This window comes from Acinonyx jubatus, chromosome B1 (assembly GCF_027475565.1).
Source record: "Acinonyx jubatus isolate Ajub_Pintada_27869175 chromosome B1, VMU_Ajub_asm_v1.0, whole genome shotgun sequence".
NCBI classification, from domain to species: Eukaryota; Metazoa; Chordata; class Mammalia; order Carnivora; family Felidae; genus Acinonyx; species Acinonyx jubatus.
In genome coordinates this window covers 75,187,426-75,202,047 of record NC_069382.1, presented here as the reverse complement: position 1 = coordinate 75,202,047, position 14,622 = coordinate 75,187,426, and the positions used below count along the sequence as shown (strand labels likewise).

The window sequence follows — 14,622 nt, the reverse complement described above, 5'->3', positions numbered from 1 at the left end:
ACAGTTTTTAACACTGACTTTTCTTTATCTTTTTTTCCTGTTTTTTTTTTGTACTAGAAATTTCTAAGAGTAAATGCAAAACTTTATATTATTTCTTTGTACTTCATTCAAATATTTCAGGTATTCGATTTTGCCAAAATTATCTAAATTTTTTTTTTATTTTAATGGGGTGCCTGGGTGGCTCAGTTGGCTGACCATCTGACTTTGGCTCTGGTCCTGATCTCACAGTTCATGAGTTTGAGCCCTGCATCGGGCTCACTGATGTCAGCATGGCGCCTGTTTTGGATACTCTGTGCCACTCTCTCTCTGCCCTTCCTCTGCTCGTGCTCTCTCTCTCTCTCTCTCTCTCTCTCTCTTAAAAATCAGTAAATATTTTTTTAAAAAGCTTTTTATTTTAATAAACTACAAAGCAATCTGTATGATCAATTTGTAATATTAGTGAAACTGTTTAACAAATCAGAGCCTAGAATAGAATACAACAAAGGAACAATAAAGAAATACCTTAAGTTTATAAAGCCATTAAACAATAGGGTTATAAGTGATTTGAACAGTTCTGAACACTATTAATGTCTTTTAATCATCTTGTCTAATTATCAGAAAGGTATCACTCAGATTTTCAAATAATTTGCTGAGATATGTCACATTACATCTATAACTTCCATAATTTATTAACTTAATCAAAACACATTTTTAAAGAAAAGAAGTTAATATAGTTTTACAGGATATATTTCTAAGTAAAACTACTGATTTTCTTTTCTTCCTAACATTAAAAAATTTACCTAATCATCATTTTACTTTTTATACCAGGCCAGTGTTTTTTGTTTTCAGAATTTACCCTTTTTCCATTTTCAAAAAGTTGGTTCACATCATAAATCATGAACTCACATTTAAAAAAAATCCTTTTCTAAAAGTGGAACCGTTTAAAATTAAGTCATACAGAAATAAAATATTTCTGATTATATTATTCTCCTATAAATGGCTCATATATAACATACATTCAGTTATAAAACTTTAAAAAGTGGAGACTATTTCATCCACGTTTGTTCCTGGCACAGTCCTCAGAATAATGTCTACAAAACTTAGCTGGCAAATTAATAATTCGTTGAGTAAGCACATTTATTCAACATAAACTTGTGTTGAATTTAAATAAGTGGACTTTGGAAATAAAGAATTGGACAAGAATGTGGACATGTGACTAAAAGATACTACATTACCCACTATAAAATGCACACTACAGATGTTTAATTAGATTTATTATGGTGATCATTCTGCAATATATACAGATATCAAATCACTATTTTGTATACCTGAAACTGATAGAATGTTTGATGTCAATTATACCTCAACTAAAAAAAACTGCCCCCCCAAAACATACCACATATTCACATAAAACAAATTTTGATAGTCAGAGGGAAATATAAGAATAACAAGCTGAAAAGTTGACACATACAGGTATATAAAGAAAACTACAAATATTCAGGTTCCTAAAATGTCTTCCTACTACATTTACTCCCCATAAACACACACACACACACACACACACACACACACACACGCACACCCTGAAATCAGAAGTATAGCTTACTATCAACCTTATTGCTACTATAAACCAGTACTTATTAAACTTACACAACCCAAATTCTAGGTGTTTTGAAAACAATTTTTATGTAAATTCATGGTAGATACATGTTCCCTCCTCTGAATCTACCCAAGTTAGCACACCCAGCACTAAACTAAGAAAACAGGAAGTATTAAGGGATAAAATTGGTAATGCTGTGCAAATAAAATAATTCATTTATAAATAATAATAAATGGTCACTCCACACCACAGTAACTTAGGATGATTAGAGAATAAATACTTAACTTTGAGGATTACTGACTGGCAGGGTGTTGCTGGTGTATGTCAGGATTATTCATCACCCTGACAGTAATATTAACCACAATCCATTTCAGTTACTTCAGTTTATCATATTCTGACTAATGTTAAAAAACAATGTCATTGAAGGCTGCTTAAATTAAGTGTAAGGTTAACCTCTGTTAGAGTCATTTGAAAGCTTCTCATAAAAGGTAGCTTCTAGTAGAAAACCAAATCTCCTCTAAAGAGTGCTAACACTTAATAAGTGTAAATTTTTTAAAAAGTCACACAAAACATTCTTTTCCTGATTTAAAAACAAAACTTCAGCAAATCTTCTAAATGCACCACAACCTCTCTCTCTCTCCATATATACCTTTCACACTTTGCTGAACTTATTTTACATTTTGAGGGAAGAGTTGCACAACCATATTTTAAACTAAATACATCACATTGCACACATATTAAAGTTTAAAAAGATCAGTGTACCCATGAAAATTTTTCTTCAGTATCACATAAATAACTATATAATACTACCTATAAAAATATATTTAAATAGCTGTTTGCTATTTAGGACCACCCCTCCCACCAATTAAGTAATTGAGAAAGGTCCCTTACTAATAAATGAAAGCAGACTGACATAATGTGTTATCTAAATCCAAAGATTTCCTACTTTTATCCAAAGATAAAATTAGTCCTCTAATTTTATCTTTCTAGGCTATTTTCCTATATCATTTTGATGTCTTTAAAAAACCATCTGCCCTAACATTCTGCTTTCTATAGGATCATTTTCCTTTCTCTATTAATGCCTGAGTTTTCTGTTACCTCTGTGAGGATATTTATTCTGATTTTGTTTTTAAGGTTTCTTCTGTTTCCTAAATTGTCTTTGTTTCTTCTGGTTTCTTTCATTTTTCTATTTGTTTTAGTCTTTGTCATCTTTGACAATGGAGACTGTCTTTAAATGTTTGCTAACACTTGGATGTATGTTCAGTTTAAAACGAGGCACAAAAGAGCTGACTGTAGTACATCAAGCCTCAGTAGCATTGTGAGCTGGCAGACTTCACTGAAGAGAAATCAGGTGGGCTCCAAGTGGAATCTCTAAATCGTTAACATTTCTTAGGTCTTTTCTCTTGAGCCAGTCAATACGTCCAAAGAGTAATACAATCTTCTGTCTTACAGGGTGGGGCTAGTATAAGCCTGGCTGCCAGAGTTCTGATAGCATGACAGCAAAAGGGGTCTGGGGGCCTTCAACATTCAGTACTTAAAGCTTTCAGTTCATCCTGTTTTCCATTCTTTCCCTTCAACCCTTCCTCTGTTGTTCTTGGTTTTCTCAAATCAGAAACTTCTCTGGTATAATTTCTCTAACAAGTACACCTCTGCCCCTTATGCCAAGATAAAGGGAAGAGTAGTTGGATTTGGGGAAACAAGTGGACATAAATGCAAGTATTCAATCTAAAATATTCTTTCCACTTATCCCTAAAGCCTACCAGAGTTCACTGACATGGACATATCTGAGAGCCTAACACTGGGAAAATGTGTGACCTTGGAGAGTTCCTTAACCTCACTCTATCTTAGTTTCCTTATCTGTGAAATATAGATAATAACACATCCCTTATAGTACTGTTGAGGAGATTAAATAAGATAGCATATGTAAAATGTGTGCTTACATAGGAAGGAACCTACTAGGGCTTCCCTCACAATCCAAATCAAATAATATTCTAAACTCTCCCCACATAATTCTTCTGCTGATTAGACTGTAAACTCTCCAAAGCAAGAATATAATTTATACCAAACTCCTCAACATCCTTGTGGCACATTACAGCATCCATATTTGATACCAAGATTTAAATATTTTAAACATATTTTATCAGCCAAAAAAAAGAAAATGAAAGGAAAGGAAAAGAAGGAAAGGAAAGAAAAGGAAAGGAAAGGAAAGGAAAGGAAAGGAAAGGAAAGGAAAGGAAAGAAAAATCCGAGCACGGGATAATTAATTTCTCTCTCTGTATTTACATTTTACTGAAATGCTTTAAGATCCAATATTTGCTGTTGTAATATCATACGGTTTTTAAAAACTTCTGAATTCCTTTGGTTTGACTGAAGCCTAATAAGTTAAAATAAAGTAAAGGTTATAACACCTATCATATTTAAACAATATTCCCCTCGCCTCCAAAAAGAGTGTTCTTTTCCCTCTGTGACAGACATCTAGATGGTATACTGATTCCTGGTATATCTGTTACAGAGCAGGACTAAAAGGACTGGCATTCGTCAGAAACAGCACTTAAAACTTAAAGAGATAAAGAAGTGCTGTCTGATCAACAACAGTTAAATGTCGGTAGTCAATTCCAGGTCAAGATGAATGCTGTATATTAAATGCGTGTGTTAGAGAGACATATCTCACATATAAAAATACACAACCAAATGGCAAAAGATAAATGAGAGACAGAGAAAATCACCTACTTTTGCTTTAAACAGAGAGAGAGAGAAAGAAGAAAAAGCCAATAAATGCTACAGACAAATAATAGCAACTCATCAGCAAATAAGTAAATTCAAGAGAGTATTGTCATTCAATTCTCTTAAGTTATCTGAGAATTTACTCATTAGAAACATTTTGATCCAGATTAGGGCAACAGAAGCTGTTAGTTCAACAGAGTTGTGAATGGGTATGGCATTGTAACATATGCAATCCTGGTGGAAAAAAACCACTATGATTTACTAGGGCCTGGACCACAATTTGAAATTCAGTTTGAAGATACGGTAATAGTAAATTCTCCTTAGATTCCTACACTGCAAGGAAGAATCGAGCAATTGTGGTGCAAGTTCATCTCCCCCTAATATTTACTTTTCTTGTTTCTGCACTCTGAACCTAAAGAACAGCTCATATTGTGCTTGCACTCTAAAGCTGAAAAATGGATGATTAATTTTCTTTTCCCTCTACCTCAAACTCTCTTAGTATTTTCCATCATTTTAAGAATGTAAGCTTTAATTATTAAAAAATAAAATACTTGCTTATACCTTGGCCATTTCTTCATTTTCACCCCAACCTTCAGTTTATTTTTTAGTAGGAGAGTAACTACCTAATTTTATTCTTTTGGATTTCCAGAAATGAAGAGTCCCTGGCACACAATATTATTCAATAAACAAAAGAAAAAAATAAATGAATACTCAAGTTATAACATCAGGGATTCAATAGTTTAAAGCAAACATTCAGTTTTTTTCATAAAACAGGCTTAGGCAAAAAAGGCGTAGAGCATAACCTGGGAACCTGGGACAAGCACACTAAGAAGAACAATTTGGAAAAGCTTTCCTCTTTAAAGCCATAGAATGCTGGTTGCATTTTACCTTGTATTTCAGCATGAGAGGTGAAAGGCAACTTGACAAAATAACATTAAAACAGACTCAGAAATTGATGGCAAATGTAGAAGCAATATAGCACACTGTGGTATTTCTCAAACATTCTGGGCCAAAACTTATAGTAAGAAATAGGTCACATAAACCATAACCCAGTGCACACATGTACACACACACACACACACACACACACACAGCTTAAGCAGAAGATTCATACATAATGCACACTGATATTTTCTTCATGTTATACTTTGTAATTTTATTCATTTCTTTCTCTACAAAATCTATCTACCTATCTATTTATCCATTTTGAGAGTAGTTGACACACAATATCACATTAGTTTCAGGTGTACAACTTAGTGATTTGACAAGTTTATACATTATGCCATGTTCACCACAAGTATAGCTACCAATTCTCCCATTACATTGCTATTAAAGTATCACTGGCTGAATTCCTTATTCTGTGCTTTTTATCCTCATGATTTATTCATTTCATAACTGCAAGCCTGTATCTCCCACTCACCACCCAAACCATCCCAGGTTTGGTATCTGCCCAACCCCCCACGTCCTTCCCCTCTGGCAACCATCAGTTTGTTCTCTACAGTTGAGGTCTGATTCTGTTTTTTGTTTGTTTATTTGGTTTTTGTTTTTTGTTCTCTATTTATTATCTTTAATTTTTTTGTATTCATTTTTTAAAATGTTAGCTGTAAACTGCAGTTTGAAAACCACTGGCTTAGTGTTTAAATTCAGGTGCTACCCACTACCTGTGTGACCTTATGCAACTTGCTTAACTTCACAGTGCCTCAGTTCCTGTCTCTGTAAAAGACAATAAGTAACGTTACCTATCTTATAAGGGCTTTGTGAGGGTTAACACATGTAACATTCTTAAACAAGAGCCTGAAAAAAGGAAGTTCTCAATAAAAATTAATTAACAACAATAACGTGGCATGTTCTTTCTTAGTTGTGCAGTTTTCATTTGGAAGTTAATGCTTATCAACTGCATTTCAATCTAAGAACAAACTCATTTTTTGGAACAGGTATTCAGATGACAGTACATATACATATTAAATATTCCAAAATAACTATGTTGATCAATTAGAAGAGAAATAATTGCCTCAGATCATCTGGGTTTTCCTCTCTTGGAAAACTGGTTTACACAATCAATCCCCTATTAAGGACAAAAAAATCACAGTGGTAAAGAAAATCTTCCTAATCTACAAAGAAAGCCCTGTTACTGAAACACTCTGCCATCATAATTTGTTTCTATGATATGACATTTTGTAAATATATTCCTGTCCTAATTATAATTTCTTATATAGAAAAGACAAAAAGAAAATGTTCATTCTTATCTCTTTCAAGAAGGTTGTCAAAATATAAAAATCAATGTATTCTGTAAAATATAGATTAATGTCACTCCAAAGTCTATGCATGGTTAGATCTGTCTTCTCATCAGTCAGGATTTTTTTTTTCCCATCAGTCAGGATTTTACACTAGCAATGAAATAACTGGGAAAGCAAAGGAAAAAAATCAGCTTCAAAATTCATTCCTACCTTTTTTCAGCTTTGAAAGAATAGATTAAACCATTATGTTAAGTGAGGACCTTCTCAATATATCCATACAAAAAAAAATTAACTTTCATCAGATTTTCAGACTATTTGATCTTCTCAACAGGCAATACTAATTTGTAATTATTACAAGGAGATATTGTGCATAAAATAAAAGTTTATACCTTCAAGAAGACTTTTTTTTTTTACATTTTCCTTCTAACCCATTTCACAAAGAATGATCAGAAAAATAATACAGAAGAAAGGCTGTTGATTATATTAATTCAGTTTCAGAAAGAAAATTCCCTGTGCAACGTGGAAGAAATTACCAAGTAAAATTGTAGCATTGTATCAAAGCTGCTAAAACTCCTCTAAAAAACAGCATTGAGGAAATTAAATGGACATAAGTATGCATAAATAATTCAATACATTTTAAAGCCAGTCAGGGTATATAATCTACTTAAGAATGGGGATAAGATCTGTTTATGTTTTAAATCAGACTTTGCACAGAATGTTTTCTATGATTTCACAAGTTTATTTAAACAAATAGTAATGTTTGCTAAATGCATACTATGAGAAAAATTTTAATATAATTCTCTTATAATCATTATTAATACAGAAACAACTCATTTTATGTATGAGATGTATCCCTGAAAGTATGTATATAAACAGATATCTGCAAATTGAATCACACTGTAAGCATTATGGAAGATTTTAATGCCAACAGGAATGATATACTTTTATAAAGTAGACAGTTACTATTATTTTATACATGCAAAGCACAATTTTCAAAAATCTAATATGCTTATTTCACCTACAATAATGTAGTTAATTCCAAATTCATTTATTTCCATCAATATTTAATGAAAACACTTAGAACTAGAATTCCATTTTCTTGAATTTGAAGGACTTTTATAGCATTTGAACTACTGCTGCTAAGTTATAAGATATGTGGTTGAATGTTAGAGCTTCCCACTTCTTCCTAGCCCTGCTAATTACTACTGTTCACTATTCAATGGTGTGTCCCTCAGTTCTTGTTGAAAGCATTCTTTATATTCTTTCCTCAGCCCAAAGTATAAATCTCTCACAAAATCTCTCAAAATATAAAAGTGGATACCACTACTATAATTAAAGGCACTAAATCATCAAAATTATATTTTTATGCCTCTATATGTATAGTGGATATGGACATATATGGATAGACTAACAAAATCAATTCTTTTAGTTTAAGGCCCTCTACCAGTTTTACAAATCTAAAAAAATAAAAAGAGCAAAATTACTATTGGTCATCTAGTATGGCATAGAAACAAACTTATTTACCATATACAGAAGATAAATTACAAAGGCATTAGTTAAAACAGTATTTTACCCACCCAACAAAAGTATTTGTCAAGTTCCTTAGAAATAGCTGTAACATATAAATAAAATTTGGTTTTAAAAAAGGATTCTATTTTGCTGGCAAATCATTTACTACAGCGTTTTGCTGACATTATTTTAATGAATTCTCATAATGAAAAACACAATATAGCATACATTAAAAAAAGGAAGAAGAAAAAACTGGAGGCTTTCCTCTGTTCGTACAAGATTTTTAGTGGGATAGAGAACCAAGGTGAGAGGCAGAGAATAGAGGAAGTGAGCAAAGAACAATGGTAGGAAGAGGCAACAGGGTTATGGGAGCTCTTGTTCAGGTACAAAGATAGCAGAAGACAGAATTACAACCTCAGCAGAAATTTCCAAACAGCCTCCCACTCATCACATTAGTAACTGTTCTATCAAGACAGAAACATGCACCCTGTCTATAATCCATCTTACTACCCACTGTATCTTGAAGAGCCTACCAAAAACCCTCCTAAGCACAAAAAAAATCTTAAGCTATGTGCTTAAATAGAAGTCCAAACTGAAAGACTCAGTTTAAAAAATTTTTACACAGGCAATTTTTCTGGAACACCAGAAAGGTTATTTATTTAAATGCAATTTATTTTGTGAGGCAAACTTTACATTTTAACAAATTAGTGAAAGATGAGATTTTTAATTTACATACATAAAATTCAAATAATGGAAAGAGAGGATATAATAGCCTGAGAATTAAAGAGTTGGCAAGTTTTTATTACTGACTTACTGCATGGCTCACTATACAAGTCAAACTAATACACAGTCCTCAATTATTAGACTAGAGAGTTCTACAGATTCAAGTGAAATACTACAGGGTTTTATAACAAATATGATACCAAAATGTAAGTAAAGCTTTCCTTTTTCTAAAACAAAACAAAATAAAAACAAAGACCCCAGGAAACAACCATTTATGCATTTATTATTCCTCATAGTCAATGGGTTACCTGGGATATTCTGCTACTCTGGGCCAGATTTAGTTCTCTTGGTTATACTCAGTCATGTGTTTGTATTCAGCTGAGGGCTGGCTTAAGATGGCCTCTGCTGGTACAACCTAGACATTCCCCATGTGTTAGTCACAACCTTCTAGCAGGTTAACCCAGGCATGTTCTCAAGGTGATCACAGAGAAGCAAAAGCAGAACATGAAAGCACTTTTTCAAACCTCTACTTTGTGTCCAGTTTACTAATATTTTTTTTCCCTTGCTGACCTTTTCTTAAAAATTGTGGTAGATATACAGAACATAAAATTTACCATTTTTACCAATATATTTTTTTATTTAGAGAGAGAAAGCATGAGCAGGAGAGAGAGAGAGAAAGAGTGAGAGAGAGAGAATCATAAACAGGCTCCAATGTCAGAATGGAGCCTGACGCAGGGCTCAATCCCATGACCTGGGGATCACAACCTGAGCCTAAATCAAGAGTCAGGTGCTCAACCAACTGAGCCACCCAGGTGCCCCCCCCCCCCACACCATTTTAACCACTTTTAAATGTACAGCTCAAAGGCATTAAGTACATTCATATGGTTGGGCAACCGTCACTAGCATTAATTTCCAGAACTTGTTTCATCTTGCAAAATTGAAACTCTATACTCATTAAAGAAGTCTCCATTCCTCCCTCCCTCCTCCCTCCCATCCCCTGGCAACCAGCATTCTACTTTGTCTCTATGATTAGGGCTAATCTAAATACCTCATATGAGTGGAACCATACAGTATTTGTCCTTTTGTGAAAGGCTTACTTCATTCAGCATAATGTCTTCAAGGCTCATCCATCTTGTGGTGTGTATCCTAACTCCTTAAGGAGTTGTATGTATGTATATACCACATTCTGTTTACCTATTTATCCACCAATTGATACTGGATTGCTTCCATTTTTTGGTTGCTATAGATAAAGTTGCTATGAATATAAAAATGGGTATACAAATACCTCTTCAAGTCTCTGCTGTAAATTCTTTTAAATATATATCCAGAAGTGGAATAGCTAGATCTTATAGTAAATCTATTTTTAATTTTTAAGGAAGCACCAAACTTGTTCCATATCAACTGTACCATTTTACATTCCCATCCACAGTGTACAATAGTCCTAAGTTCTCCACATCTTCACCAACACTTGTTACGTTATGCTTATATTTTTTTACAATACCAAGTCTAATGGGTGCGAAGTGGTATATCATTTGTGGCTCTGATTTACAGTTCCATAACTATCAGTAATGTTGGACACCTTTTCATGTACTCATTGGCCATTTGTAAATCTTCTTTAGAGAAATGTCTATTCAAGTCCTTCACCCAGTTTTGAATGAGGTTGTTTGGTTTTTTGTTGAGTTTCAAGAGTTCTCTACATATTCTGGATATTAATCCCTTATCAGATATGATCTGTAAAAAAAAGACTTTCTCTTGAAAATTAAAACTCTTTTAAAGTGAAAAAATATATATACAAACTGCTATAATTTTTTAGTTCTAAGAACGATACCAGACACCAGAGATAAAAAAAATTAATGGAATCTTTCTATTTAATAATTTCCCTTAAGAGGGAACAGAGAGAAAAAAAATGTCAAAATTATAATAGATTATGTAATGTGTTATAATAGACATGTACAGACAGTACCATGGAAGTACAAATTTCTAGATGATGGGAAAAGCAACATCAAAGGGATAAAGGTGAAAGAGAACATGAGGCATTACAGGATCAGATGACGATTGCAAAGATGGGGGATAGAGACAGAAGGTATGATAATCAAAGAGAAAGTGGCCAGTAACTGAATACCGCTATTTGTCATAATGAAAATGTTAACCTTTGTGTTGACATCACTGATGAGTACCGTGATTATCTGGACTGTGTGAAAAAACATTATATCCTATGGATCCAGAGTAGAGGTTACTCCCAAACATTCCTAATAATAATCATGCTAGGGCATAAAAGGGTATATCCTGAGGTGGGTAAAGAAGGGAATACTCTCCCTCTGATACCGGAAAAGTGGAAGCTCCTGGATTCTATGTGAAAGAAACTGAATATGGCAGTGAACTGGTACCTGCATATGGGGATCTGCAGAAACAAGGAAGTGATCCTCAGATTGAAATGGTAATCACTGACAGCCTTACACTTCTGCTATGACTGGGTAATCAGTAGAGGTTTATTTAAATACTTCACCATCAAGGAAGAACTAGGCATATTCTTGGAATAAGTCAGCACGAAAAGCAAGAAGTCTGGCATCCTGAGAACTTTAGAATGACTGGTTCAAGAGACAGGCAGGGGAGAAGCAACAAAGAACCTCTAGGTTAGATAAATATATAAAAATTCTTTAGGTTTTGCTAGAAATTACGAATGAAAGTACTTAGGAGAAAGACTGGATTTCCTGCCCATCTGAAAAATGGGTGCAGGGTCTCAGACTCCTGATACATTAAAGGACATAAGATCCTAAATTTAAATTAGAGAAATCAATTTCAATTTATGATGTATTTCCTCTTAAATTTCTTCCCAAGTCATTCTAAAAGGGCCGAGAAATAATGACAAATCCAGCAGTAACAATCACAATAGGCCAAACTAATCTTCAGATATTATCTCCCTTTAAAAGGGCTCCCAATAACTCCTTAAAGAAATACATGATTCTAGAACTGCCAGAAAATATGAGTTAAGACTGGAGAGCACTTTGTCACACAAGACAGCATGAAGTTATCAAAGACTACTAAGATTATACTAAAATGACTCAGGAGCAATTTAAAGAAGGTCCTCGTGGTCAGAAACAGAAACAACTGAATGGACACCAGAGGAAATAATCACTGCAATGGATGGAAACATCAAATACATTTAGGTCTATGAGTTCATAAAGATGTTTTTTTATTTTTATTTTTTTAATATTTTATTTATTTTTGACAGAGAGAGTGCAAGCGGGGCATGGGCAGAGAGGTAGGGGGACAAAAGATCCAAAGCCGGCTCTGTGCTGATAGCAACAAGCCCTATGTGGGGCTTAAACTCACGAACCGTGAGATCATGACCTGAGCTGAAGCCAGGGGCTCAACCAACTGAGCCACTCAGGCACCCCATGAAGATGTTTTTTAAAAACTTAAGTGCCACTGGAGGATGTTAGGAACCAGTTCACTGTTTTAAAAGCTGGCATAAGAGGAGAAAAATTTAAAGGTTTATCCTGCTTTTCCAATGCAATGTACACTGAATAACCTAACAGTAGATGAAGGGAATGGGTCCCCAATAACAAATGAAATTCGAGTGAGAGAATGTAAATATCATGATTTTTCAGTCATTACAGAACCAATGAATCCAGGCATTACATATCAATGGCTACTAACATCACAAAAGAGAAATAAAGAAGGTACTACATGCCCTCTGACAGAAGAAGGCAAAAACTTCCTATGAAGTAGTATCCAATCTGAATTCTATCAACCTCTGGACCCAACTACCAATTTATACAAAATATAGAAGATGGAGGAACCTGTTAAGACTATAACACAGGGATGCAATAAGCAAACTCCATACTATGAGGAAATATATACAACAAACAATATGTTTCTTCAACTAATGAATTAGATAGAAAGAAAAGATGAAAGAGAAACCTACAGAATTAAGAGAGACTTGAGACTGAATCAGTATCAACTGACTACACTATGTGGTCCTTATTTGGATCTGATCTGAATAAACACACTAAAAAGAATTATGAAAGTTGTAATTTAATTGGAAATGTGATACTTAGTAGGTTTTTGATGATATTAAGAAATTATTGATACTATTTTAGGTTTGCTAATGGTATAATGGTTATTCTTTAAAGAGGGACCTTCATTTTTAGAAGTACATATTGAAATATTTATGAATAAAATTATGTCTAGGATTTGCTTCAAAGTACTATGAGAAGGCAGAAAGAAAATGAATATAAAAATGAAATAAGAGTATCCACGAGTTGACAACTGTTGAAGCAGGGTAATTTGGTAGATGTAAATTTATTATGCTAATTTGTCTACTTTTATATATGCTTGAAATTCTCTATGAAAAAAGGTTAAAAGAAAAAAAGGACATATAACCTTATTTTATATCACAAAATGATGGTACAGAATACTCTATTTACTGATAGTCTAGGACAGAAAGAACCTAAGACATGGGAAAACAGTTAAAAACCGGTGGATGTGTCAATGTGTATATACATGAGTGTATACATATAAAATGTATTATTCCTTACTGATATGTGGTCCATTAGGAGTAACTTTTGCTTTATTATTTACATGTTTTACATTTAAAGAATCAAATACAGTTAATATATTTTATAACTTGGGGAAAACGTCACATATATTTTATTATTTAATACATTTAGTGAATGGCAGGCTCTGTGCAAGGCATCAGAAAAATAATGGTGAACAAGAACTCTATCATATGGAGCTTAGTGAGGGAGACAAGAAGAACCAAAACAAAGAGGTAGAAGGACATGTAAAATGCAGGATATTTAGGTGTTATGAAAGAAGCAGATAGTGGCATATCAGGGAAGGAAAACAGTAACGGTCCTATGTGGGGGTGACCTAAAGGACTAGAGTCATTCACTCACAAAGTAGGGAAAACAACATAAAAAGCAGAGAAAGCAAGACACTGAATTGGGAAAGAATTATTCTGCAGTCAAAATAACTGTAAGTCAAGGGGCCCCTGGGTGGCTCAGTCAGTTAAGCGTCTGACTTTGGCTCAGGTCTTGAACAGTTAGTGAGTTCGAACCCCGTGTCAGGGTCTGTGCTGACAGCTCAGAGCCTGGAGCTGCTTCAGATTCTGTCTCCCTCTCTCTCTGCCCTACTCTGCTCACACTCTCTCTCTCTCTCTCAAAAATAAACAAACATTAAAAAAATTTTTTTAATAAAGTAAAAAAAATTACTGTAAGTCACGAAAGGTTCAAGCACTGGATTTATATAATTCAAAATTAGATTTAAAGAGGATTGATTTTGAGGTAGCAAAGAAGTCAGGTGTGCCACCTGGAGAAGTGTAGCAGAGTTACTTGTCTTTTTATAAAAGTGCCAGTGAGAGGTGGCCATTATTTACTCACATGTGTTAACAATTACTAACACCCATAAAAGAAGTTAATATTTTAGAATAATGTCTTCCTAAATGTACATGGAAAAAGGAATACAAGTGTTAATACTTTTAACTTATCAACTTCTATCATCCATTTTTCCAAATTTTTCAGTTTTAAATTTAAATTTTAAATTCAATTTTAAATTTCACTTTCAGAAAGTGAAAATACATTTAAAAGATAAATATATTAAAGCTATAGTTATATAAAAAGATTTTTACAAGGTAATGTGAAAATTAAAGATAATCAAATTTATTGTTATATGCAAGACAATTCTGTTTAAGAAGATTACTGAAAAATTACCTTGGACAAATCTCTGAAGTTACTTGGCAAAGTAAGATCCAGTTCTTCTGATTCATAATTAGTGATGACCCAGGGAAACACTGGATACTGATTTAAGTCATTGTAACTCCGTCCTGACAGAGAGAGAGAAGTCATT

At 33.6% G+C, this 14,622-nt stretch overlaps 1 protein-coding gene across 9 annotated transcripts in view; it reads right to left on the bottom strand.

Moving 5' to 3' along the window:
• Positions 1–14,622, bottom strand: part of LRBA (LPS responsive beige-like anchor protein) — a 772,859-nt gene that overhangs the window by 179,538 nt on the left and 578,699 nt on the right. For all 9 annotated transcript variants that reach the window (XM_027067081.2, XM_027067078.2, XM_027067090.2 and 6 more), the window contains one exon: positions 14,487–14,599. In XM_027067081.2, the coding sequence (XP_026922882.1) occupies positions 14,487–14,599 (113 nt within the window). The remainder of the gene's footprint in view (positions 1–14,486; positions 14,600–14,622) is intronic.